We start from the raw sequence: 27,619 nt of genomic DNA on the forward strand, positions 1-27,619 counted from the left end.
AGTTATATGTTCGAGATATATGTGTGTGTATGTGCATGTATATGTACATCTGTGTATGTGCAACTGCGTGTATGTGTATATCTTCATATGCCTGCATATAAGTCTAAGTCTCTATATGTGTGCATATGCATATATATAGTCACATATTTGTCGGTAGATATATGTAACTATGTAACAGAGAATGTTTTTTACTCTCCGATTGAGGTAGACTTCTGCAGCCTATTGTTTCAGACAACAGATATAAGTTGCGATGGAAGAGGAACGTCGGATTTGGTGTCTGTCCCCCATTTCCAATTATAGATGGATCATTACAGACAGAGAAGTACTGAGAATCCAGACATCTGCTCTTCACATGAATGCACTCACCTCCTAGAGAACAGCCTGCCATCATGCTCTGGAAACTGGTTGAAAATGTCAAGTATGAAGATATCTACGAGGTGAGTATATAATATGCATCTGAGCGAGGACTATATGTATATTTAAATATACATCTAGTATATCGATACAGGCATGACTATATCATACATATATAGCTCTACATATACATATAGGCAGATATAGAGATGCATACACCAACACACACAAGTATAGAGACGGGAAACCAAGAGTAAATGCTTAAATGCTTATTTATTTGCATATTTGTATTCAGCATGCAAGTCTTAAACTTTTTTTTTTTTCATGGAAAAGCTGTTTGATGCGATTTAAGACATCAAAGAACTGATCTGGGGTTGGAATGAGGCAACTTAAAGGCAAGAGTTTGATTGTTTAGACCTCGAATTAAATATCATTCGATTAAATATGGACAAATGTCGAGAGAAAAAAAGCTGAAAATAGAAGAGAAACGCAATCTGGTGTTGAGGGAGTGCATACATTTCTGTCTTTTCTTTCTATCTTTTATTTTTTATTTTGCAATTCCAAGCTAAGCTCAACCTGAATTTGGATTTTTTTTTTTTCCCTTTTTCTTGTTTTCGCAATCGGATACGTTCCTTACGACTTTTTATACCTATATACCAATAGAGAAGATGTGAACGTATACATATACTCGCATTAATTAAGCGGCACATACATTCTTGCACGTATGTGAGTACACACACCCGAACAGATACATTCAAAGGCAGCTCCGCATAGTCCGCGGGACACGAAAAGTTGGGTGCTTTATTCAGAGCTCCTCGTTATTTTCGAGGTCAGAAAGCAGACCAAGAGAGGGGGGGGGGGGGGAAAAAATAAATCACAGCGCAAACCCCCTGAAACCTTTCTTAATTTCTCACGGTTTCCTCACACGGATCTTTCCCAAACGGGCTCCGCGAATGCATTTCTTGTAAGTTAAGCAGCGCGCTGGATTTGCTCCGAAACGGGGAAAAAAAAAAAAAAGATGTGTAAGGAAGGGCGCTCTGCAGGATTATAGTTTCATTGTCATTTTTTTAGTATTATTTTTATGTTTGGCATTTGGGGGAGGCATTTGCACGGGGATAGCTGGGCGGGGGGGGGGGGGGTGTAAGATTTTTAAAAGGGCGCAATCTGCCAGTTCCAGCGCGGGGGCTGCGCTCTGGGGAGGCGGCCGGGCAAGGGCCGGGTACCGGGTACCGGGTACCGGGGGCCGGGCAGGGGCCGGGTACCGGGTACCGGGGCCGGGCAGGGGCTGGGTACCGGCTACCGGGGGCCAGGCAGGGGCTGGGTACCCGGTACCGTGGGCCGGGCAGGGGCTGGGTACCCGGTACCGTGGGCCGGGCAGGGGCTGGGTACCCGGTACCGTGGGGCGGGCAGGGGCTGGGTACCGGGTACCGGGGCCGGGCAGGGGCCGGGTACCGGGCAGGGGCCGGGAGCGCACCCCGGGAAGCGCCGTCGGGGCCGCCCCGGTCCCGGCCCCGCGCACCGGCCGCAGCTCTCCCCTTCGGGAGCGCGTTGGAGCTGAACAGCGGGGAAACTCCCGAGGAAGCGGAGGAAGAGGCAGAGGGAGGGCGCAGCTCCGGCTTCTGGGGCCGGAGAAAGGACGGGGCGGAGGGGCGCGGGGAGGGTGTCCGGCCGCCCCGGAGAAACGGCTCCGCTCCAAAAGCTGCCGTCAGGCTGATTATCAAGCGGCAAAGCCCGGCATATGCAGAATGAGCAGAGCCCGGCGGGGGGGTGGGAGGGAGGGGGGGTCCCGCCGGCCATCCCCAGCCGCTTTTCCCTCCCCGTCCCCCGGCACAGCCCGGCCATTGTCTCTGCCGCAGCAGCAGGCGACAAAACATCCCCTCTCCCCGGGCAGCGAGGTCGGGGATTTTTTTTTTTTTTTTTTTCCCCCCCACCCTCCTTTTGAAGGGGATTTTTAAGCCGCTGTGTATTTTACGGACACTCGTGGGAGATTGCGTGGGAGAGAAGCGGGTTTGGGGGGAGCGGTTGGGTGGGATTTGGCTGCGGGTAGGGCATACCCTAACTTGGGGGGTGCGGCTCCAAGTCATTTTGTAACGTGTAGCCTTCAAAAAAAAAAAAAAAAAAAAATACCGCTGTTGACTACTTGGTTTTTAAGAGCCCAAAGCCCTCTAGATCGATCTTTAAAAAAAAAAAAAAAAAACCACCAAAAAATGTTTCTCTCTCTTCTTTCCCACTTATAATTAACAACACGGTGGTGGTAGGGGCGTCTCAAGCCACTTCAGCTGAATCTGTTCTTAAAACAAAAGTGTGTGTGTGTGTGTGCGGGGGGGCTGCTCTGGGAAGTGTGAGTCTATTTAGGAAGGAACGTAAGTTGAACTTTAACAGAAATGGCAGACAGTCCAGTTGAACGGGTTCCTGCAACATCAAAAAGGTTTTATATCGCCCCTGGCTTTGCCTCGAAACCATAAATTTACTATCCTTTAAAATACACTGCATACATTTTACATTTGGGTGAAAATCGGGATATATATGTGCATGTATATATCATTTTTTACTTTCATATCGGGCGGGAGGAACGGGATTCAGAAAAAAAGTGGAGCCCAACTTAAGGCAGATTCAAGTATTTATTTGCGTATTGCGAATAAATACGATCTGTACCATGCACCAGGAGGGCTTAATCTCCCCTGTAATAGACCATATAGTATAGTGACTGCGCATTTCTTCTTCCATTTCTTTAAAAAAAAAAAAAAAAAAAAGGATTAGAAAAGCCTCTTTTTCCTCATTATTTGTTTAAAAGAAACAACCTACAAGAACAAAAGCACCGAAGGCAATCAATTCCTCGTATTAGGAATGTATAATTAAATGTAAAAAAAAAGGAAAAAATAGGAAATATGGGGGGTTTCTTCTCCTTCGCCTCTAGCACTGCTTCAGCTCACTTCCTTGCCCCAGCTCAGCAGTGTCTGCTTGCCGCATCTTCCTCCGCTCGAGTTAATTGAAGTTCTGCCTCTTCCTTGCTCAACTTTTTCCCCCCTCTCCCTCTCCCCCAGGCTCTGCCTCTGCCAGCCCCCCCTCGTCTGATTACATCGAGTAATTCTCCACTGAATGAACGTCATTTACAATAGTAGGGGAGCTCTCGAGCTGGCTGCCAGCTTCACGCTCCATTTGGTCCTGCATTCTCCCTTTAAAGTAGTCGTGTAATATTAATAGTCATGAATATCAATTATTATGAGGCGGTTGTAGAGAAGGAAAGGGAGGAAGGGGTAGCGGAGCAGTCGAGCCTAGCCTTGGGTTGAAGAGGATTGTATTTGGGAGCTCAAAGGGGGGGAAAAAAAAAAAAGAGAAAAAAAAAAAGGGGGAAAAAAAAACCAGCGAGGGAGGGGTAAATCATATATGTAGATAGAGGTTTCCAGGCTCGGTTTTTGGGGGCATTGGTCTTTTTTTGTTGTTGTTTCTCTTTTTTTTTTTTTTTTTGATGGATAGACTTCGAAATATCTCAAGCTGTTCTCCTGTGTCCAACACGTCCCTGTGCAGATCTCCTTGATATTTTTCCCTCCAATTATCAGTATTATCACCATTATTTTATTTTTAGCTATTACAAGACTTTTTTTATTTCCAGATGTTAGTCCACACCTATTCCGCCATGGTGAGTTTTGGATCCATGTTGTACTAGAATTGCATGTTCTCTCTCTCTCTCTCGATCTGTTGTCTCTCTCTCTCCCTCTCTCTCTCTTTTTAAACGCCTTTGGCTTGGTAATTTAACACAATAATTGGAGGAGGCTTGCAGCTGCTTCTCCCTTTTTGCATTGTGTGTTCTCGATTTGAGCTAGGGGAGTTTGGGGGGGAGAGCAGGGGAAAAAAATAAACTTTTTTCCTTTCTTCCCCCCCCCCCCCCCCCAGCCATGTGTGCCATTGCTTGTGGGGTTTTGAGCTCCACTTTGTGGAATAGCTATTTTTCTTGTTTACTTTGAGCCTCGCAGCTTCAGCGCGATGGAGTTGGACAAAACTCCTCTCCCACCTTTTCTCCGAAGCCTCCGCAGACTCCCCCCCCCCCCCGTCCCCCCCACACCCCAAAGACTTTTCATTACAATTAACCCCCACCCCATTCTCCGGAATATTATATTGGAAAAGGAGACAAAAGGCACTGGAAGTTGCTGCAGAAATCACAGCGACTGGATTTGTTCAATACCGATGTTTCATTTTTACTTCATTTGCTTTTTTTAAATTTTTTCCTTTTTTTTTTTTTTTTTTTAGGGGTGGACTCTCTTTATACAAAGAGCCCCCGTGATTTCTGTTTTGTTTTGGGGTTTTTTTTCAAGCCCTTTCTCGGACAGCTTCTTACCTCGGGGGTCCTCCGAGAAGTGCAACTTTGCTTTTGGTCTTTTCCACGTGAAGACGTGTCGGTGATTTTGAGTTTCAGGACTTCAGCAAAGGGAATAAACAGATGTTTGGAAACTTGAGGCAGGACAAGGGGTGGGTTACTTGGAGACATGCGTGGTTTGGGGGTTCTTTTTGTTATTATTATGATTTCTTTTTTAACCTTTGGGTTTATTTGGGGGGGGCTGCTGGAGGGGGAAGCGCATTACTGGACCGAAGTCACAGATCATGCACGCATATGGAGCACAAGTCCTACATTTTTAATTATGACATTTAGCATTTCTCCCTCACTCCCCCCCACCCCTTCCCCTTCTCGATCGTTACTGGGAATAGACACGATCCGGGTGCGGCACGCTGGGACGTTTCTAACGGGGGGCGGGGGCCCATCTGAACCCTAGTTCACAGCTGGTTACGTTTTTATTTCATTTGGGGGTTGTGCTCCTTGTCCTTTACTTATTTATTTTTTTAAAAGGTGCTTTTTGTTGTTGTTGTTTTGCTTTCATTCCGCTTGCAGGACCGGCATGATGGAGTGCCCAGCCACAGTTCCAGGCTGTCCCAGCTATCCGTCTCCCAGGGACCCTACTCCAGCGCTCCTCCGCTCTCTCACAACCCCATCCTCGGATTTCCAGCCGCCTTATTTCCCACCCCCCTACCAGCCTCTTCCTTACCACCAAAGCCAGGACCCTTACTCCCATGTCAATGACCCCTACTCCCTAAACCCCTTGCATCAGCCCCAGCAGCACCCCTGGGGACAGAGGCAGAGGCAAGAGGTGGGATCAGAAGCCGGGTCGCTGCTGCCACAGCCTCGGCCGCCCTGCCCCAGCTCTCGGGACTGGACCCCCGGCGGGACTACCACTCGGTCAGGAGGCCAGACGTCCTCCTGCACTCAGCTCACCATGGCCTTGACTCCGGCATGGGGGACAGCCTTTCCCTGCACGGCATCGGGCACCCGGGATGGAGGAGGTCCAGGTAAGGCACCGCGCTTCTCCCTCCTGGGCAAGGCTGGAGCCCCCAGCCCTCGGCTAGAAAGGCTCAGCAATGGTGGTGCGGGTTGCCATCCTTTTTCTGCGCTGGGATTATAACCGTGATTCCCCCCTCCCCGCCTCCTCCCTCGCCTTTTCTTTTTTCTTTTCCTTTTTCTTGTGAAAAAGAATTTATTTCGCGGCTGGCACGCCCAGGCTGCGCTTCGCAAAGCCTCCCCTGCACGGCCAGGCAGCAGAGTGCAGGGGAAAGGCAGACACACTGCTCTCAATATTCCACGTGTTTCAAAAAGCTGGCGGAGTTTAAACCTGGCTTTTCAAATTCCAGATATTTCCCATGCAATCTCACCGCCCCCCCCCCCCCGCCTGACCAATTTCCTGCACTTCAAGGATTTTGATGAAACTGTCAAATTACTACATTTTTTCATCCGTAAGGGAGGGAAAATATTAAACAAAATCCAAACCAAAAGCAATAACCGGTGATCAGGAACAAGCCACCCCCCCTCCCTGGGTTGAGGTTTTTTTTAAGTATAGTTGGTAAGGTAGCACTGGTTTTCAAGAGTTTTATTCCCTTTCTGGGGTAACAAAGGAGTTTCACCGGGCTCAAAGCACGGTATTTCCCAGCCTTCTCCCATCCCACGCGAAACTCATCATCACGTGTTATCTCCTAAAACCAGAAAGGCCCTTAACAGCTTCGGTGCTGGGTGCTTTGCACCTTGCTGGAGCAGGGCACGGCCAACCCCTGGGGACCCCCGAGCCGGAGGCTGGAGCCTCCAGGGACCAGGTCTTAAATTAGGCTTTACTTGTCGGGGTTTGGGGGTTCCCCTCTATTCCTTTTTTTTTTTTTTTTTGTCCAAATTTGTATATCATATCTATAATTTTATATATATATTGAGACTTGGATAAATAAAGATACGGGCCACTGGATGAGATACGGACTTCAAAGTTACAGAAAGGGGGAAGGAAATGAGGAAAGAGGAGGATGAGAAGGAAAAAAAAACCATCCGTGAAAAAGGATCCTGCCGAACGTTACAGGAACCAGCGGCAGAGAAGCGGGGGGACTGGGTTGCACTGGTGGGAAGCTTGTGCTGGGCTCCAGGGGCAAACCCCGAGCTTCGCCGGGGCCAGTTGCTTTAGAAGCAGAAAGGTTCTGGTTGCCTTTGCTCCTGCCTCCCAGCTCAGTGGCTGGTTTCTGCGCGTTTCCAAACTGGTTTGGAGAGCCGGGGGCAGCCCCTGGCCCCCACGGGCCAGGTCTCAGCTCGCATTCCCGGCTCCGAGGAACCGGCTTGCGAGTTTTTACCTCTGTGATTGCCGAAAGGGGCTCGCTCTCCTGCTTTCCCTCTGCAGCCCAGAGAGGTTAAGTACTGGTTGTGCTTTGATATTTACACTTTCCCCAAAGAAAAGCCGGTAATTGTCGTGCTCTTGTGAGAAAGAGAGGGAAGGAAAGGGAAAGAGAGAAAAAAAAATGGAGAAGAGAAAAGGGAGAAAGAGCCAAAGGAGGGAGAAAGAAAAAGAAGAAAAGACAGAGAAAGAAGGGAGGGAAAGAAGGAAAGAAAGAAAGAAGAAAAGAGAGAAAGAAAGAGAAAGAAAAAAGAAAGAGAGAAGGAAGGAAAAGTCCTGCTCAGCTCAAATAACGCAGCTCTTCCTCCCTTTCCCAATAAAACATCCCTTCTGCGGGCAGGGCACAGCACTCGCGGGAAGTGCGTCCCCCCGACGGCTCCGAGTGCTGCGGGGCGCCCCACGGCCACCCGCGACCCGCTCACCCGGGCGGGCCCGGGATGGGGCCGGGGCCGGGGCCGGCATGGGGCCGGACGAGGCTGTGGGTCAGCAGGGCTGGGGTGCTTGTTTCGGGGTGCTGAGGCCGCGGGAAATGAAACAGGCCCTTTAGATCCACAAGTTTGGTCTCGGGCTGGGGGAGGAGGGGGCGAGGGAGAGGAGGGTGTCCCAAGGAGAAACACGTGAAGGGAGAAGTGTCCAACTGCAAGTTAGCACAGGCGGGAGGGAAAGCAGCCCAGCACTCGCTCCTACCCTTCAGCATTTTCTGTTCTCGTCCCCCCCCACTAGTGGCAGATGAAGTTGGGCAGTTTTCCACCCTGATTTTTAATACGGATTTCTTCTAGATTCAAGGAATCCGTTCTAGCTACAGGGATTCCTGTTTAGGCGACATACACTTCTTATCCACGAACACCAGAGAGAATTTCCAGCAAGGCTCTCAAATAGTTGGGTTGGTTTTCTTTTGCTTTTTTTTTTTCTTTTTTAGTAATCCAAAAAGTTGAGCCGATACCTAGGTATATAGTCGGATAAAGACGTGTCTCTTTGCTTCAGCTTGTGCATGTCTGATCAAAGCCGTGCCATGAGAATGGGTTGGGCTGACAAGGGAGAAGGAGGCAGAGAGTGCGTGACAGAAAGGAGCAGGGGTTCTTTTATAAACACCAAACCCAGACCATGTGTGAACCATTGGCCAGGGGTAGAATTAAGTGATTGTAACACGAGAGCGCTCTGTTATTGTAAACAGGACGAATTGTCTTGCGATTGCTGCCCCTTTCGAGGGGAATTTTCAATCTGCGATTTACAGCCCTCAGACAGGGAAGCCAAGACCTACTTATTGAAAACAAATTTGCATCATCTAATAGGGACTCTGAGAAACACCCAGTTTGGGGTTGTGGGCTTGGTTGTGTTTTTTTTTCCCACGGCTAGGCAAAAGTAGGGGTTTATTAGTAAAAGATACGATAAAGAAAATATACAGGGGGAAACCCAGATTCTTTAGACTCCTTAAAGGAAAACAAAAAGATGGGGGTTTAGGGTTTTCTCTGGGCTCTGTCCCCAGCTCTTGAAGAAGGTGGATGTACACGGTGTGCAGGAAGCTCCGTGCTATCAGATTGGTGGAGGAGGGGAGGGAGGGGAACCTTCCTCTCTAGATTTTCTAAGTATATCTGGAAACTCATCACCTTTCCCCTCCCTGCACACACACCTCTACTCCTCCTCCTCCTCCTCCTCCCTCACGCTGCCGTCCCCTCTCCTACGTGCTAGCTAGAGCCACGGAAAGTTAAGTTGCACCAAAACACCCAAGTCTCTTCTAAAGTAACCCCTGGTATCACTTTTAACTAAAGAAGTCTAGTAATTAAAAGTCTGAGTTGTTTTTCCACGTTTCCGCATGCAGTCCTAATTAAATCTTTACGATCCTCTCTGTGACTATTAACTGCCAGCATGCTGAGCGAATATCCTGTACAAAAACCCAGCAGGAGGGCGTAATTAGATAGAAAATCAGACAGGAGTCTTCTCATTAACTACAACAACTAACCCACGTTGCTGATGGAGCGAGCGGAGTGCACGCACACGCATAAAGCCCGTGCGCAGCCGTCGGCTCCAGAGATAAGGTGAGATAAGGAGGGGAAATAAAAAGAGAAAGGGAAAGATGGCGTTTCGTTATTTACCTCCAGTTCTGCGCCGGGGAGGAGCACCGGGATGCACTCCGGCAGGCTGCAGGATCTGCTCCTCATCCCTCTTTGGGAGCTGCTCGGGGAAAGGAGGGAAGCCTTTGTAATTTTATTTTGTGCCCTTTAGGTATGTAGCCTATTGATTATGGGAGAGAGCCCCAGCCAGGCACAAGCGCACAGCCCAAGGAACCGCCGTCTGTGTGTCTGTGCCCTCGGTTGAGTGGGGAGCCGAGGAAAAAAATCTCCTAGAAAACGTTGTTCCGGCACATTTTTTGGGAAATGTAATTTTCTCCTGAATCGTATTCCATCTTCAACGTCTCTGCTGAGCAGAGGGAGAGCCGGAGATAAGGGCTGGGGCCGGATAAGAGCAATCTCTGCGTGTAGCAAAGATGAAGTTAAAATAATAGGGAAGAAAATCATTGCTTTGCTGTAAAGGTGGTTTTCTTATCAGGGGAAAAATGTGACAACTCCCCAAATATGCAATAACCCGGAAAACCCCAAACCCTAAAGAATAACGGGAAAAAGAAAATAATAAACCCCAGAACCCCGGAGGTCCTCCCCTTTCTCTGAAACCCCGAATTTACCCTAAACCGGAACCTGTCCTAATTCTGCAATAAATTCCCCTTACGACATCTCCATCTCTTCTCTTCGGGAGATGATTTTGCCGTGCCGACCGCAGCTTCAGCGGTCATTTTTGGTTGGTTTTTGGATAGCCCACCTTCCTGTTGAGCAACGAACCCCAACATTTGCTCCGTCCTCTGTGCCTGTCTTTGTTCTCCCCCCTGCTAGAGAAGTTAATGCCACGGTAATAACAGGTGGGCTCCTAAGCAGGCTGGAAAGAAAGGGGGGGGAAACGGGGAAAAAAAGCTTTGGAAAGGAGACCGCGAGCCTTTTTTCCTAGGCAATCGATTTAATAGTTCGTGGTTTTGCTAAGGTAAGGCTCCCCCCTCCCCGTCCCCACTAATTCGGGACGTGGGAGCAAGCTCGGGAGCTGTAAATCTCTGCTTGTGCCCTGTGCGATCTGGGCGCTGCGCTCCCAATCGCTCCGGCTTTAATTAAAAGTCCATAATGTAAACTATTCTATATAAAAAGTAAATGGCCCTTGAATTATTAAGATGTAGCAGGGTTAGACAAATAAACAAACACACCCCCCCCAAAAAAAAAAAAAAAACCCAAAACCCAGGGGGAGGAGGGGGAGGAAAGGGGAAGGAGAATTTAAGTTGTCCTTCATCGTGTTCATTTATGTCATGCGATAGATGGTGCAGATGTTGCCAAATTGCCAGATTTTCAAAAAAGAAATATAAAGCTTTATCGAATGCGAAGAAATCTATGTGATATCTATGTTTTATAAGATAACAAAACCAGTATTGCACCCCATATGCTTCACACCTCTTTTTTTATTAGAAAACGATATAATTTGTAAGGATTTCATTTCCTTGTCGATTTGGGGGAATAATAATAACAATAATAATAATAAAAAAATCCCTCCTCCCCTAGTGAATTAATATAAATGGAAATAAGAGAAACCCCAGTTTGGAATGACATGATTTATGTACGCGATTCTTTAATATCCAGTCAATTTGAATAGTGATGTTTTTATATCCACAGTCAGTTGAAGATGCCAATAACAGCGGTATGAACTTATTGGACCAGTCTGTCATTAAAAAAGGTATGGATTATTCCAACAAGCTAGACAAACTTTTACTGTGTAGCAATATCTTCATGATCTATTTTTACTTTGGGGCGACTAATCCAGCCGGGAAGCAGGCGCACATGGCAGCGAGGCGAGCAGTCGATGGGCTGGGCAGGGAGAGTGAAGGGGAAAGGAGAAGTTGGTACCCCCCCCTCCTTCAAAGGCTTCAGTCACACCAAAGCTCTCAAAGGGAGCACCCAAACGCAGCTCCCCCCGCAGCCCTCGATGGGGACCCTTTTACCGGGGGAAGGGGGGTGATTCCCTGTTGGGCTTAAAAGCGTCTCCCAGGCGGCTCAAACGTGGAGGGGAGAGGAAGAAATGCCTCTGGAGAGGCAGCCCCGACCTCCTTCCCCCAAGAATCCCCCCTGCCCCATGCCCATTTTTTACATCTTTCTACATATGCGCACATGATTTAGTGTAACTGCAGAATCACCCCATACTGTTAAAGGGAATGTGATATTAACAAATGTTTGCAGTCTCTCGTACAGCTGTAAGCAAAATAATTAACTAATTAAACTAATTAAATGTAATTACAATAACTCATTTCGGGCGTATTGCAGCTGCTTAATTTTTTTACATTTCTCTGACAGTCACTCGAAGATGCTTGGCGATTAGTGTTGTGTTATGCTGATAGACATTAAACAGATCACACGCTGCAAATGCAGGGAAAGCTATCTTTAATTATCTAAGGAGTTTCTATTTCTAGATTCAATTTTAAGTACCAGAGACGAGGCTTAGAAATGCTGTCCCTTATGCTTACTATCAACAACACTTATCTCCAGGACTTTATTATTTGTCAAATGCGCACAAATGCTTTAATAGAGATGGTCTTCTAGAACGTAAAGCTGAATAACAGGGAGGGTGTTTATTTAAAATGTGTTCAAGGCAGCATGAGGTCCTTCCCTGTATTTATTGTTTTTTTAATTTAAAGCCTCATGTACAGCCTCTCTCGCACATACACACTTACACGATCGAGTTCTAGTTGGTGGAGGGAGGACAGACGAAAACTTGAAGAGCGTTTGGCAGCACCGTTTATGACCACCGGTTGAAAAGCCGAAGGTGGTTTTGAGAAAAGAGAAAATTATTTACCTGTTAAAAAAAACCCCAGACAACACAACCCCCAAGTTGTTTCGCCTGGTTTAGGTCCGCTTGAACGTTTAGTAGGGTTTGTGCTCAGGGTCTGTAACCTGATGGCTTCTGGGTGTATTTTTCCCCTACTTTGGCACTCTCCCCCCTCCCGCCCCCCCCGGGCACCTCAGGCGCGGTGGTTCCTCTGGGCTGTATTTGATTAATTGGTGCTTGATTTGCGGCCGCGAGGTTTCTCTCTAACGTTGCTGCTCCCTCCTCGCCTTTCGCACTGGGTTTGTTCGCAGAACGCTCCTCTGTTGCTCGCCCAGTCCCAAATACTCTTTTTTACCCCCCCACCCCCCGCCCGTGTCTCGCCCTCCTTCAGGTGACGGTTAGATAGCGAATAGCACTAAAATGCGAATAATTATCTGTAGTGAGCAGAGATTTAGGTGTGCTGGTTGTGTCCGGCCATGGCAACAGTCCCAGGTCGAGCAGCTGCCCCCCCAAAAGCCACAGTCCCACCTGGGGGGTGGGTGACATCTGCTTATTTGCAGCCTTAAGAAGAGATATTCCGAGTTTCTCCATGATGATCAGGATACATATGCACTTGGGAAATTAGGGTACTAAAAAAGATCCTGAGATTTCGGCTGCAGCTGGTTTAGAGCCTCTCCAGGAGTATTTGCTTCCTTAGAAGTAAGGCTGAGCTCTTATAAACTTCCCAGCATGAAGGAATATTGTGAGCTCAGTTTCTTTTTGCAGAGCGAGTTTCCTGGGTGCGGAGGAAGAGAAATGGGTGATAAATAGTAGATCACATTTGTGGCAGACAATATTTAATCAGGACGAGAGAAGGAGGACCACAGAGAGGGTTCAGTATCATTTTCACTTTGTTCCCTGCCGTTTGTAGCTGTGAGGATGTACTTTGAAGTAAGAATAAGTTATTTACACTCTCTAAGTCGTTATTGCAGACGGATGGGATAGACGGACAGACAGACAGGTAGGTAGGTATTGACTGATTTTTGTGCAGTGGAGCGCTCCCCCTGATATATATTTGCCAGGCGAGGGTTGGAGGGGGTTTAATTCACCAAAACCCAGTTTAGTGCCTAAAACGCTTTCATTACAATGGTTGATGTGGACTTGAAGTCTAAACTTCGTGATATCATCCAGACTGTGTCTGTTTCCTTATGGTCTTCCCGGCCTGCAGAGGGAATTACCTGCCTATGCAAAAGGATTGCCAAAAATATTAAGGAAATTATATAGGGATTCATACACGGCCATCGATTTATCTCGCGTATCGATCCCGCACAATAGGTTACATATACACAGCCTCTTGTTGTGTTTGCTATCTGAGCTTACTTGACATTTCTGAAGTAATTTAGTTAAGAGGAAATGAGTTGTTCCCAGTAGAGAGAGCAAACGAGTGGAGTGAAGGTAGCCAGCGTGATAAATGGCTCTTTCATTTGGAGATCTCCAGAGCTCGTTTAAGGCTAATTTTCTGTATTAGCCCCCTTTGAGCTATTAATGCAATAGGCAGGGACCGTGGCCCCTCGTCTCTTAGCTGCCCCATTAGAGCGAGCATTAAGCTACCAAGCCTGAACTCTACTGTGGTGGTGGCGGGGAAATAATGAAAGGTGCTTTTTAAACTCTCCTAATCTAAGCTGGCAGAGGGTGGTTAATACGATTTGAAGGGGGCTGGTCAATGAACAATCAATAAACTAATAATGAGAAGGATGCGGTACATTAACAGTCTAAAAATCCAACGAGACATTAAAAAATCATCGTTAACTCCCAGTTCCATTAAGATTTGGGTGGTGGAAGTGGGAGGGAGGGAGTCGGATAAATCATCAAGATGATAATAATCACCGAGAGCATTAATACCAGATTTAACTCGGCTTTAAGAGCTTACCGGCTGCTCGTTTTGAGGCCTTTCCCTCGATTTCTGCTGAGATGAAGGGAAGGTTTCCGTGTGCCAGGTCCCCTTGTCAGCTGCTCGGCTGAGATTTGGTCTATGGCCAAAGAAGTTGTCCTCTTGCAAAATCGGGTGGCCCGAGTCCCCAGTTAATTTTTTGTGGCTCTGGGGCACGGTCAGTGACCTTAAAAGTATCCTGATGTTATTTATTTACTTGCAGCTGGTTCTGACGATCGTCCATCTGACGATCGCTCCCATCTGATTTAGCTGGAAAGGCCATTTCAACCGTGACACCTTAATTCATTCTCTCCTTGCAAACACGCTCTGGTGTTCGTATTATTTTAAAGAAACACACGAAAGGAGGTGTCTTAACTTTTTTTTTTTTTTTTTTAACTCTTGCTGGTACAGCATAAGATTCCTCCCCACCCCTTCCTGAAGGATCCGGATAAATGATTAACTGAAAACCGCTCCGGCCTCAGCTTTTCAGGCGATAGAGCTGGGAATCGGGGATGTTCCCTCGCTGCCACTCGGTTTCGTGCTTTTTCCTGGATTACCCACTGAACCTTACGATCCCCTTTAATTGAATGCAAAACAATTTCCAGGCAATACATTTCCCTTTGAAATTTAGCCCCGGTTTTCAGAGGAAAGGGACTGCGGTGGAGGAGAGGGAGGGGGGAAGAGGAGGAGACGAGGGGGACAGGAGGGAAGGGGACATGAACCCACACTTTCTGTATTTGTTCATCAAAATTAAAACAAAACCGGGGTCTTTCGGTGGCAATGGGGAAGAGGTTGTCCCTGGACTTTCTAGGTTTGGCTACCAAGTTGGACCAAATCACCAGGGACAACAAAGTCCTGGGGTTTTAGTGGACAAAGAACTTTTGACTCATTTCAGGCTCAGTAGGCAGCCAAAAAGATTTGAAGGCAGTTTGACAGCTGATTAGTAATAAGTTTGCCCGTGACGTTTGTTAGTAAGAAATACAAGAAATATTTCTTCTGATTAATTGATTGATTGACTGATCGACTATCATATTATCCACCAGGGTTCTTGCGGCGATACCCACAGCTTAGGGCCTCGTTATTCAGCTATTTTCAGGACATAATTCTATTTATTTGTTTATTTTAGTGTTGCTGAAATGCCCTTTTATTGCCATTTCCCCTTGTCCGTGTGCAGTTGTGCGCCCTTCCCCGCGTTTGCGGAGAGCCACCCAACAGAGAACCACCACCACCAGGAAAAAACCCCACCCCAACCCTAAGCCTTAATGTATGCACAGAAAATTGTAAACATGTAAAGAACTGAAAGCTTCACGCTGAGTTTCGCCATGCTCCATTTCCCCACCATTTCCTGCTGTCGTTTTAAAGCGATCTCACTCATCTAGAGATCCCGTTTGCAGGAACAGTATGCTTATAATTACTAACAAATCAAGCGGCTACTGTTGCTCTCCCGGTTTATTGATAAGCAGAAGAGAAATGGAAGGGGGAGACATGACAAAGAGGCTGGAAGTAACACAGGAGAAGAAAGAGAGAGAGAGAGAAAGAAAGAAAGAAAGAAAGAGAAAGAACGAGAGAAAGGGATAATAAAGGAGAAAGGAGAGAAAAAAGAGAGAGAAAAGAAAGAGGGAGAGAGAAATAAGAGAAATAAAGAGAGAAATGGATAGAAAAGGAGAAGGTAGAAAAAAGAGAAAGAACAGAAGGAGAGATAAAGGGATAGAAAAGGAGAATGGAGAGAAAAAAGAGAAAGGAGAGAGGGAGAGAGAAAGAAAGAGAAAGGGACAGAAAAGAAGAAAGGAGAGAAAAAGAGAGAGAAAAGAAAGAGAGCAAGACAGAAAGAGGGATAAAAAAGGAGAAAGGAGAGAAAAAAGAGAGAAAAGAGAGAGAAAGAAAGAGAAAGGGATAGAAAAGGGGAAAGGAGAGAAAAGAGAGAGAAAGGAGAGAGGGAGAGAGAAAGAAAGAAGGCAGAGATTTCGGGAGGGGGAATTATGTGTCTGTGAGTGCTCACATACACACAGCAAATGGAGTTTGGGAGGGAAAGAAAATCGAACAGTTTCTGCTGGGATAACAAGGACTAAATGGGATAAAGTTAAAGCAGAATTGGTGGGGACGCTGCGTATATCCGCGTGTGCTGTTCTGTATTATTCCAGCAGTTATGGCAACCCCATACCAACTGGGGAAGTTGACATCGACTAAAAATATACTGCGCCTTACAGTTTATTTACATACAGGCAGGGATTTGACACATGCAGCTGCACACACGGACGGGTGTCTCTCTTCACCCACTACAACCTCCACGTTATATTATCTCTGGTAATGCCTGGGCTACAGCTGAAAAGCTATAGCCACGATAAACATATAGATATGATATAGATAGAGATAATTCATTCCATGGCAAACACTTTTTTGAGGCAGCATTAGGTAATTTACAGAAGATATAGAGCCTAGATAGAATACAGCTCTCTGAAGCTATGAAATTGCGATAGATATGCTTACACCGCCTGGTAAGCCTCTGCAATGAGTTTCGAGTTCTTAGGCTCCCACCGATGGGTATGTTCAGACGGTCCTTTTCGGGGAGGCAGAGGTAGGAAGAAAAGCTGAGGAGCTCTCAGCACAGCAGGGAAGGGAGCCAGCCTGCTTCCCCAAAGCCATTTGCAAGGGAAAAAAAAAATACCGAGCACGTGAAAGTCCATATTTCAAAGGTTAACTAATGTAATGAGCGCTCCAAAAGGCCACAGCGAGAGGGGTGAGGCACGTTTAAGCACTGCACGGGTCCCTCTGTCTTTAAGTGAGCTTGGACTAAGATCAGATGTTCATGGAATTGCTGCCTCTTGTTTAATTTCTCAGTTCACTGGACAGTGACCTGATAAACTGGTCACTAAATATAGCCGCTGTAAAGGTGTACTCGAACCGCTGAGCCCGTCTGTTTGTCCGAGGAAAAAAAAAAAAGCCAGTCATGACAATCTGTCTGGTGGCACCGCTTTAATCTAACTCTTTTTTTTTTTTTTTTTAACTTCTTCTTGATGCCTGACTCGAATGACGTTGCAGAAGAGCGTGCTTTAAATAAGTGATATATCTGTGTATAAGGGGAGGAGAGAGAGACTTTTTTTTCTCTGCCAGCACTGCCTCTGACAGCCCGGACGAGTCCCTTCCTATAGAATCAATGGCAAAAATCCTATTAATAGCAAGGAAAGCAGGAGCGGGCCTCTAACTCTTTTATAACTGTTTCTGAGCCGTTCTCAAACTATTTGAAACCGCCTTTATGAGCTGCATAAAGTGCCCAACTAAAAATAATAGAGAAATAGGAATCCATTTCACTTTCCGATTCCCTGGAGTAAAGCCACTCAAAATAATTTGTTTATACTGGAGACTATATACAAGGCATATGAAGCAATATGTATATCTAAAATCGACATGCCTTTTGGTTTTTAGCTGTTATAGAGCTTTTATTGTGGGGGTCTGGTCTGGGAGTAGGAAATGATCTGTAATAAAAACAGTGAAACACGGTTGTGTCTATTCCATACACTGAGGTTATAAAATTGGCAATTGCCCAGTAGTTAGCACTTGGTAATATATTAGGATACCCGATCTTATTGTTTAGCAGCTCCAGACGACTTAAATATCCCCTCAACCCTAATGGTTTGATTCTCCAGATATGTTGCAAATAAACAGGGGTTTTATGACTTAACTGACATGTATTATAACTACCTAAATAGCTGGCATATGTGCATAATAGAACCCTATTATTTGCCGGATTGGTTTGGCAATTGATTGAGTGGAAATGGGAGCCTGTGCAGTAGTATCTGCTCGACGAGGGTGTGTAATCAATTAGTCTTCTCTGAAACATGCCCGGCCTCTACCCCCAGCCAGTTTCGGAGTATATTTTCTATAAGGAAAGGCGTGTTGCCGCGATTCCGAGAGGAAGCAGCAGTAGCAGCTGTCAGCTCTTATTAACTCCTGCATAAAACATACCTTAAGTACGGTTTGTTATCAATTACTTGCAGAAATGAAACAACTGGGAAAATGCAGCGAGGCTCCCTATGAATTAAAGGGGGTGGCTGATTGAGGAGAGCACCTGCTGTAAATCACGACACTTACACACAATTATGAGGGAGCTATTTCAGTTCATTTGTAAACAAAATTCACGTCGCGGGGGAATTGCTCTCATTTTTAGTTCAGCCTTTTTGTTGTTGTTGTTGTTGTTGATGATTTCTGAGTGTGTCTGGTTGCTATTATAGGAATTTGTTCGTTATAATCCCCTCGGTTACTCTTAAAATAACCTCACTAGTTTCTCAGAGGAAAGAAATATTTCGTTTTCCCGTGGACGGAATAACATGCCTTTATTTTGTTCAGTTTCGCTTTATTGTTTTGTTTTGATTCTTTGCCCCATAACTACCTTTAAATATGTGTTACAGTAACTAGATCAGCTTTATTTAGGGGTGGGAGAGTTCCCACTGCTTCACAGACAGCCCAATAGCATCAAGGTGGTGAACGCCATGGTTAGACCAGTTTTTTTTTTTTCTTCTTTTTTTCCTGGCCTTCATTTTTCTAAAGGAAAAGACTCATTTTATTTCATAAACCAGACTTAATAAAACCACAAAGCAATAACAGAGCTGTCTTCTGCTTGCCGTATCCTCCAGCCTTGATACTTATTTAAGACAGCAACTCCCTTCGTCTAGTGGGTTTATTCCTGGCTCAGCTTAGCGGGGATGGAAACATTAGCCAAAAAAAAGTAAATTGTCCTTTTTTTTTTTTTTTCCCCTCCAGAAAGGCGCTGTCCGTTGTACAAAAGGCATCGGGGGGCTCTGGGTGAGACACAGGCTCAAACCCGAAAGTTGCCAGGTGCTTGCCAATATGTATTTTATTTCCCAATGATCAAAGCCTGCACAGAGGCTGCACTGCACCACCCTTCTCTCCATCCATCATTCATGGAGCAGTTTCCTAGAGGTTGGGGGAGCAGCACCCTTTAGGTTGCTGGAGGTAGCCAGAGATTCCAGATTCCCTTTCATTTTGCTGTTCTGTGCATGTCAGAGAGACTGTGGTTATCCTGTACTCTTTCGTGGCATGACGGTTTCTCTCTCCCCTCTTCCCCTTTTCTTTCGCCAGTTCCGGTTCCTCCAAAATCCGTTACTTCTTTGATGATGAATAAAGATGGCTTCCTGGGTGGAATTTCAGTCAATACCGGAGAGGTGTTTTGCTCTGTACCTGGCCGCTTGTCTTTGCTTAGTTCAACTTCAAAGTATAAAGTAACTGTGGGAGAAGTTCAAAGGCGCCTTTCTCCTCCCGAGTGTCTGAATGCATCCCTCCTAGGAGGAGTACTTCGAAGGTAAGAGGCTGGGGCGAGTGCGTGAACATGCCCATGTGTGGGCATCCATGCATGTACCAGAAGTATTGGGTCAACGGGAAAGATGATGGCAAATACGCGTTGATCTTACTGTCATAGCATGGGTGTGTAACATTCAGGGTAAGGGGAAAATACGCTGTATTCAGACATTGAGGTGAACGTATGGAGCCTAGGGAAAGATTTGGCCTTGTGCAGTTTCGATCAAAGCATCTCAAAATGAAGGAACTGAGACAAGAATTTTTTTCACTCTTGTACATGCACGCGCTTCTCCTCCTCGCACCTCTCTCTTAGAAAACGGACAAAATAAAATGCCATGATGGGCAAGTTGCAGTTAGATGTTGCAGGATGAACTGGATGTATTTCAGGATCTGATGTATTTCTAGGGATTTCCTAGATAAATCCACGAGACTTCCTCTATACAACAATAACGATAAGACAATTAACACAGTGTCACACAAGACATTATTGAAATTGGCAGGGGATTAATAGGCAACCTGTAAGGTAGGTAAGTACCTGGCTGAAGAAAAGCCATTGACAGGTAGCTCTGAAAGCCAGAAACTTAGTGCTTCATCTAGAGAAGGTCACTAGAGGAATTACTCGCAGTTGGTCTTGAGGCCTTTGCTGTTTAACATTTGTGCAAACCACCCACTAGTGTCCTGGTGGATTTTGCTGAAGACCTCAAAATAGTTGGCATTATTGATACTGAGGAAAAAGAGGAGTGAGGAGGCCTGGCTGCCACTCCATCATATCAAGCAAGAGATGGTGCAACAAGAATTTAAGCTCTGAGGTCATCAGTTGGAAAGACTAAGAGGGAGAAAGGCCTTTATCTTCTTGCCAGTGACTGAAGGACTGTGAATTGTCAGTAGGACTTGTCTGTAAGAAAGGTGAGCTAAGGCTCTGTCTTCAGTCAGAACAGGGAAGAAGTCATGATATGGTATGAGGTACCAGTTCCCTCAAGCCAATGGAAAGCTGAGAGGGGATAAGACTTCATTTTCTACATGTGAGCTATACGCAAGACTGGAAGAGAAAGCATAACTTCGAGACAGAAACAAATTCAATGAATTTGGCCCTGAATAAATTTCAGATCATGTTTGAAAGTTGCTAATCTTAGAGGAGGAAATACCTTGCCAACTCCTGTAGCAGCAATTGGGCAATGTTGACTCTGAGGTGTTTTAAAGTGAAGTTGTTTGGGTTTTTTTTTTTTTTTTTCCCCATGCAAAAAACTCTGTGGTGATGTCAGGGGCTCCAGATCCGTGTCTGGAGAGGAGGGGAAAAGTCCTGCTGCATGCAGTCAGTCACCCAAAAATACACGTGAGAATTAGGGTCTCCTAAAATAGATGCTGCTCCACGTGAATGTCTGTAATCAATGTTTAGCTGTGATCCTTGCCAGTGAGAGCAGCAGAGATTTTTACTTACAGATGCTAACCTGCCTGCTCATTCTGAACAACTACAAATGGAGCAGGGAGAACATCTGAGAGATGCACTGCACAAAATATAATTATCAGGGTAAAGAAACATCATTATTGAACTTCAGTGGACTTCTGGAGATGGCCCAAGCCGTAATCATTGGCTGCTGCTGACTTCAGTTCCTATCTTGAATCTAAATTTTAGACAAGCTTTTGGTTCAGAGCAGATGAAATATAGAAAGCTGCTCTCTTGCAATTCTGCCATCCAGCCCTATTTGCTTTGATATAAAATAGTGGGAAGCCAGTCTGGCTTCTCTGTCGTTTCTGGTTTCCTTCCCCTAAGTGTGACTGCTAATTCTTAAACAAATTTTAAGTAAGAACTGAGAGATATTTGGGACAGACTCTGATCTTAAGTGCCAAAACTCTCCCTGATTTCGCAGGTGGCAAGATTTCGCCCCTGGGGGGTTACATATGTATAGGCGTCCGAACAATAGCTCTGTATTTCCCACCTATCGCTCGCTCATCCTTTCATTGTCCTTATCAGTAACCTCCGACAGATATTCCAATCTCCCTTCAGGCAATGAGTTCCCCTTGTATAAGGCACCCTGCCTTCAGGTGAGCTCTGCCTCTCAGCATCGCCTTTCCACACAAAAACACGCTCACACACACGCACGAAATGGTTTAATAAATATTTTCTTCTTTTTCTATTCATCCACGGCCACACACATTCTCGCTTCGAGCCTTTCAGATTTTTTTTTTCTTTCCCCCCCCTCGTTCTTCTTCCCGTTCCGGCTTTTTCCTGGAATAGCTGAGGATTTAATTCTCCTCCTCTACCTTTCTCCTCACTCCACCTTAATGCGAGTTGGTGTCATACAGCAGGAACCCGTTTGCTCTCTGGATCAGAACCCTGTCCGTTAATTATTGCTGTATGGCATTATTTGATTTCCCTGGGTAAAACAGGGAGAAAAGCGGGCTCATCCCCACTCCCATCCCAGAAAGAAATTAAGCAAATCTCAGCAAAGCCGAGCAGAAAACAACACCCCCAAAGTCCTTCACATCGAGTGACACACACACACCCCCCCCAGGCTCCACTGACTGCACAGAGTAAACGTTTCTTCCAGGAACACCGCGGGGTTAACCACGATGTTAATTTCTTTGCAATTCTAGAGCCAAATCGAAAAACGGGGGGAGATCTTTGCGAGAAAGGCTAGAAAAAATCGGTTTGAATTTACCAGCTGGCAGGCGCAAGGCCGCAAATGTCACTTTACTCACCTCCCTGGTGGAAGGTAAGCCGGGGCTCGCAGCTCCCTTCGCACCCCTGCCTGCTCTCAACTCCTCTCTGACACTGTACGAACCAAAAATACTCCCCAAACTTTCGGGATCAGGTGGGAAAACCTTGCGGAGGTGAAATTCAGGGCGGGTTAGCACGACTACCAGCATGGTTAAGGAGCCCAGCCCCGAAAATGAAGTCGCTGCCCGGAGGGTCATTGATTCCTCTGGCTGGCAAGAGTGTCTGCGGGTATATATGTGTGTGTATACGTGTGTATGTGTGTGTATACGTGTGTATGTGTGTGTATACGTGTGTGACTCTGCAGGTCAGCCCCTTTCCTCATTGCTATTCATTTCCAGCCTGTGCTCTCCGACCCCACGTCTCCTCCATCCTCCCGCTAATTCGCTCCTCCAGAGCTCAGTGAGGAAAAATAAGACAGATTTTTTTTTTTATTATTTTTCTTATTTTTTTTTTTTTTTTTTAATTTCTTAAAGAAATCCGAGGAATTGAAGAGTGGCAGAGCCCGGTTTACCTTAAAGTGGCTGGAACTGAACAAAGAGATAAGCTATTCCCGAGGAGGGAGAGGGGGGGAGGCTGAAGTTTCACCTCATTTCAAGTCAACTAACGTCATTTCGGTGCTCGGCGTGTTTCTTTGATTGATTGTTACTGTATGGAAAAGGAAAATTTAGAGCCACTAATATGTTTAGGATACGTGCGTGTTTATGCTAAGAGAAGTTGGATCTTCTCCAAAAAGCATAACCGGAATAGTCTGGATGCAATTATGAATTATATGTATCTACATTACACATACACACCGAGAGGCGTATAAATAATCCACTTATCTCTTCTGCATGTAAGCATGCATAAACATTTGTACTAGATACTCACTTTTCAACTCTTTTGACTAAGTTAGGGGAGCGATAAGCCCTTGCAGCTTGCGGAGCTGAAGGCAGGCTGGCAAAAAGACGGGGGCTGAGAGACAGGGGCTCCTCACATCCCGCGTATAGGTTACGCCGAGTGCGCAAAGCACGGCCTAGGTTACCGATATAGGGTCGCGCTATAGGAGATGTGGCAAAATCAGCCCCACCCCGAGGCTGGCTTGAGGTTGAAAACCCTGTGCGGTTGTATGGTGATGCTAAAACCTACGCCGAGTGGGTGGTAAGGCGTACCATCCCCTCCTCTCCCCTGCTTTCCTTACAAACCCAGGGTTTACCTCCCGAGAGCTCCCTCCTTTTGCAAGAAGCTGCAGGTTTATCTTTTTTTTCCCCGCCACCAGCCAGGCTTTAGCCTCGCTGCTACGGTATCGCCCGGAGCAGCCACGCTCCGGCCGGGATTACCCCGGCGCTGCCCGGGGGGACCCTGCCCGGCGCGGGGTGGGCGCGGCGGGGGCTCCCCGGGCTCCGCCGGCTGCCCTCGCTCTCATTAAGCGGTCGGGTGATTAGCGAGAAGCCTTGGAAAGCAGAAGATGACGTTGGAAAGCAACTCCTGAGCCTTAAAAAGAATGTGGGCCTGGAGTTATTAGCCATATCTGTTTTGCGTGTTGGAAATCTTCCCCCTGCTCCCTCAGGCGGTGCTTTAAAGGGTTTAATGCTTTATTCTAGAGGGGCTGAGCTATAATCTGGTGGAATCCCCCTAGAGTCGGAGGGGTTTTTTTTCCCCCCCCTCCTCTTTTTCTCCTTTCTTCAGCTACTGTCTTCTTCTTGTGGCATAAAGTACATCAGTAGGAGTTGGATGACACGAATCTCTGGAGGCAAGAAACCTGAAACCGGGCAGGCAGGAAAAGTGACAATTAGACTTAGAATAATTGCTATTTTTCACAGAAAAGGTTGCCGTTGGTTGCTAGCCTTCCACCGGGCAGAGAGGAGGAGTTCTTGTTGCGTGACGGTCAGTTAAGCAAGCAGATCAGTAATTTCCATCGGACGAACCGCAGTTCTCTCCATCATTTTACAGATGTGGCGATAATCGTGCTAATGATGCAGGTGCTCCGTGTGTGTGTATAAACAAGTGTGTCTATAATGTCCCGCAAAGAATTGACATTAACTTTATGTCCACATCTGGAACAGTTTGGACGGTGTTCTGGTGTAGCGAAGCAGGAATGGTTTCTTTGCTCTAAAGGAAGTTTGGAGCTGTCTGTCTTTCGGGGTTTACGTTTCCCCTGGCTTTTTTTTTTTGGCTCACTTCATCTGAAAGTGTGTGTGTGTGTATGTAATGTGTGTATCTGTGTGTACTTCTCCCACGGTTCTGCACAACCAGCAGCACGGGTACGTACCACCGCCTTATAGCAAACCCAAACCTCATCAGCTGAAATCCTGTCCCATCGACTTACTTCTGCCCCCAAAACAGGGCTTGCGGAGGGCCAACAGATACCTGGAGCCTGTCCCTAAGGTGCAGGGGATGGTTTCTGACCCCGGCCCGGCCGAGCGGCTCTCTCCCCGGGCAGCAGCCCGGTGCCCCGGCGGGTGGACCAGCCCAGCCCGGGGCCGGCGGTGCCCGGAGGTGCTAATGCCCCTCTCCTTCCCTCCAGGTGAGGCCGTTCATTTAGCTCGGGATTTTGGGTACATCTGCGAAACGGAGTTCCCAGCCAAAGCTGTTTCTGAGTACCTGAACAGACAGCACACCGACCCCAGCGACCTCCACTCCAGGAAAAACATGCTGCTTGCTACAAAGTGAGTGCGAAGTTGTTTAACCCCTCCCTGGAAATCCTCCCCCTCCTTAAACCCTTCCTCTGAGCTCGTTTGGAAAGCAAACGGAGCTTCCAGTCCCCAAACTACACCGGCCCCGCGGGGAGGAAGGATGCTCCTATGGCCCTACGGGCAGGGCAGACCCTATAGCCTCCGCCTCCCTCTGCGGTGGGGTTTCCGCCAACGCGCGCTGTCCCTATAGAGGATGTAGGCGACTGTCCCCTAGCTACCGTGTATCGCTGCCAAGCCACCCCCGGTTCAAAAATCTTTATGGAAAGGGGACCAAAAAAATCTATGTTTGGCTTTCACAGCATGTCTGTCTGTCCCTCCTGCTACTCGCACACACCTGTTTGTCCGCTACCGAATTGCTATGTCTTTTCCACTATGGTTTAATTAAAAAAAAAAAAAAAAAAAAAAACAACAGAAAAAAAACCGGGGAAAAAAGGGGAAAAAAAGGTGAAAAAGGGAAAAAAAAGAAAAAAGGGAAAAAAGGAGGGAAAAGGGGAAAAAAGGAGAAAAAAGGGAAAAAAAGAGGGAAAAGGGGAAAAAAGGAGAAAAAAGGGAAAAAAGGAGGGAAAAGGGGAAAAAAGGAGAAAAAAGGAAAAAAAGGAGGAAAAAGGGGAAAAAAGGAGAAAAAAGGGAAAAAAAGGAGGGAAAAGGGGAAAAAAGGAGAAAAAAGGGAAAAAAGGAGGGAAAAGGGGAAAATAGGAGAAAAGAGGAGAAAAAAGGAGGGAAAGGGGGAAAAAGGAGAAAAAAGGAGAAAAAAGGAGGGAAAAGGGGAAAAAAGGAGGGAAAAGGGGAAAAAAGGAGGGAAAAGGGGAAAAAAGAAGGAAAAAAGGAGGAAAAAAGAAGGAAAAAGGGGAAAAAAGGAGGAAAAAAGGAGAAAAAAGGAGGAAAAAAAGGAGGAAAAAAGGAGGAAAAAAGGAGAAAAAAGGGAAAAGGGAAAAAAGACTAAAACAAAAAAAAAAGAAACCAAAAAAAGAAACCCTCCCCGCCATGTACTGCTCATGATCCTGGGATTGGTCCCCCCGACCCATCTCTCTCCCTTGGGGCTTTCCCTGTGGATGTGCTGTATTGGATGATTTACACTTGCCTGTGCCTCCCAGGTTGCTAACTGGGTGCTTCATAGTTTGCTCGGGTCTTCGGCAGTGGGTGCTGTGTGTCTCCACACCTCTCCGTCTGTCCGGCAAAAAAAGGGAAAGAAAAGGAAAGAAAAAAACCCCAGCCCAAGCAGCTCTCATTTATTTCATGCTCTGAGACGTGGCTTGCCTCCGATGACAGTGTAATTTAAAGAAATATATGGAGGGTTGAAAAATCATTTGCTCAAATTTGTCCAGATGTTTTTTAGACGTGATTGGAATTTGATTGCCCTTTTCCGCAGGGTCAGAAGATATTAATGTCCCAGAACTTTAATTGCTCGCAGACCCTGCTTTGCTCTTTGAAGATGTAAAATGTTGGACTCATTACTGTTTGTTCTCCAAATTCAAAGTTTCCTCTCTTGCACTTTCTTAATGGATAATACACATAGAAGTAGACCTTTATCTTTTCCCACCCTCTGAAACCTTTAACCCACCGGGAATTTCAGAGAAATTCAGAGGATGAGAGCAGAACGCCCTTTTTAAGGGTTTCTTTTTTTCTTTCTTTTTTTTTTTTCTTTTCTTTTTTTTTTTTTTTAATCCTGGCCTTCTTTTCTCCAGTCCCTGGGTAGGCATCTGTCTCAAAGAAACTATTCCTTTGGGAACCCCACCAGCCCCCAGGGTTTCTACGTCACCCGGGCACCTGTTGACATGAAGGTCTTTTGGACCAGAGCAATGCAAAAGAAAGCGCGTGTGTGTGGGAAATTAATTATAAAAATCAAATCCCATTTTTCAAAGGCGTGGGCAAAGAAGCAAGAGCCAGATGTCAACGCTGATGTATTAATTGGGATGCCAACCCCCAAAATAAAATAGGAAATAAAATAGGAAGCGCTAGCTTTGCTCCTCGTGCGATGACTAAGCCACCATGGAGTCCCAAAGTCCTGATCTGTCTTGATGAGGTGGCCCAGCCTGAGCAGTCTCAGAGGAGGCTCCAGTTTGGCCCTTCCCCGCGCCATGTCACTGTGCCACGCAGTAGCTCTCAGTGCACGGTTGTGCTTTCCTCCAGAAACAGCATTGGTGGGAGCTGCTTGGAGCCAGGGTCAGGCTTGCAGGGAGATGGGTGGCTGGCAGACCCATGGCCCATCTCCCTTTCAGCCTGGTTATTTCTACAGCCACCAAGCAGGGCTGGGTTTTTCACAGTGCTTCAGAATCATGGAATTGTTTAGGTTGGAAAAGACCTTTAAGATCATCAAGTCCAACCGTTAACCTAACCCTGCCAAGTCCACCACTAAACCATGTCCCTAAGCACCTCATCCACACGTCTTGTAAATACCTCCAGGGATGGTGACTCCACCACCTCCCCGGGTAGCCTGTTCCAGTGTCTGACAACCCTTTCAGTGAAGACTTTTTTCCTAATATCCACTCTAAACCTCCCACAAGCATCTTTGTGGCTGTGGGAGAGATTTTTATCTCCAAACCTGGTGTTTATCCTGCAATTGCAGAAACCTCTTTCCCGAAGAACATCATCCTGAGCAGGGAGCTGCTGGCTCACCACGGCCAGTCCCCAGGCAGTGCTGGGGGAAAGGAAGGTGGCAAAAAGGTCCCATCCTGGGGCTTGGGATCACCTTGGGCCTGAACCTGCCCCTTCCTCCAACCTTGGTTGTCTCGGAGAAGTGTGGGATGAGCCTAACCACCGCTTTTCTCTCTCTCTTGTCCTCTCTTTGCCTTTCTCTCTTCCGTGCAGGCAACTTTGTAAAGAATTTACGGATCTCTTGGCCCAGGACAGGACGCCCATTGGAAACAGCCGGCCCACCCCTATTTTGGAACCGGGCATTCAGAGCTGCTTGACTCACTTCAGCCTCATCACTCACGGCTTTGGGGCCCCTGCTATCTGCGCTGCCCTCACGGCCCTTCAAAACTACCTGACTGAAGCTCTCAAAGGCATGGACAAGATGTTCTTGAACAACAACACTGCTAACAGGCACACATCTGGCGAAGGACCAGGTAGTAAAACTGGAGACAAGGAAGAGAAACACAGAAAATGA

The 27,619-nt window shown here is 46.6% G+C and overlaps 1 protein-coding gene across 1 annotated transcript; it reads left to right on the plus strand.

Annotated features, from left to right (window-relative positions):
- The first annotated feature begins 356 nt into the window (after positions 1-356).
- On the plus strand, positions 357-27,619 carry TFAP2B (transcription factor AP-2 beta). Its single transcript, XM_059834220.1, is given in 10 exon segments — positions 357-437; positions 5,240-5,332; positions 5,334-5,532; positions 5,535-5,678; positions 5,681-5,694; positions 10,751-10,811; positions 18,904-19,123; positions 21,715-21,833; positions 24,342-24,483; positions 27,319-27,619. Coding segments are annotated over 10 exon segments (1,374 nt in total).

Source organism: Gavia stellata, chromosome 2 (genome assembly GCF_030936135.1).
Source record: "Gavia stellata isolate bGavSte3 chromosome 2, bGavSte3.hap2, whole genome shotgun sequence".
Lineage (NCBI taxonomy): Eukaryota > Metazoa > Chordata > Aves > Gaviiformes > Gaviidae > Gavia > Gavia stellata.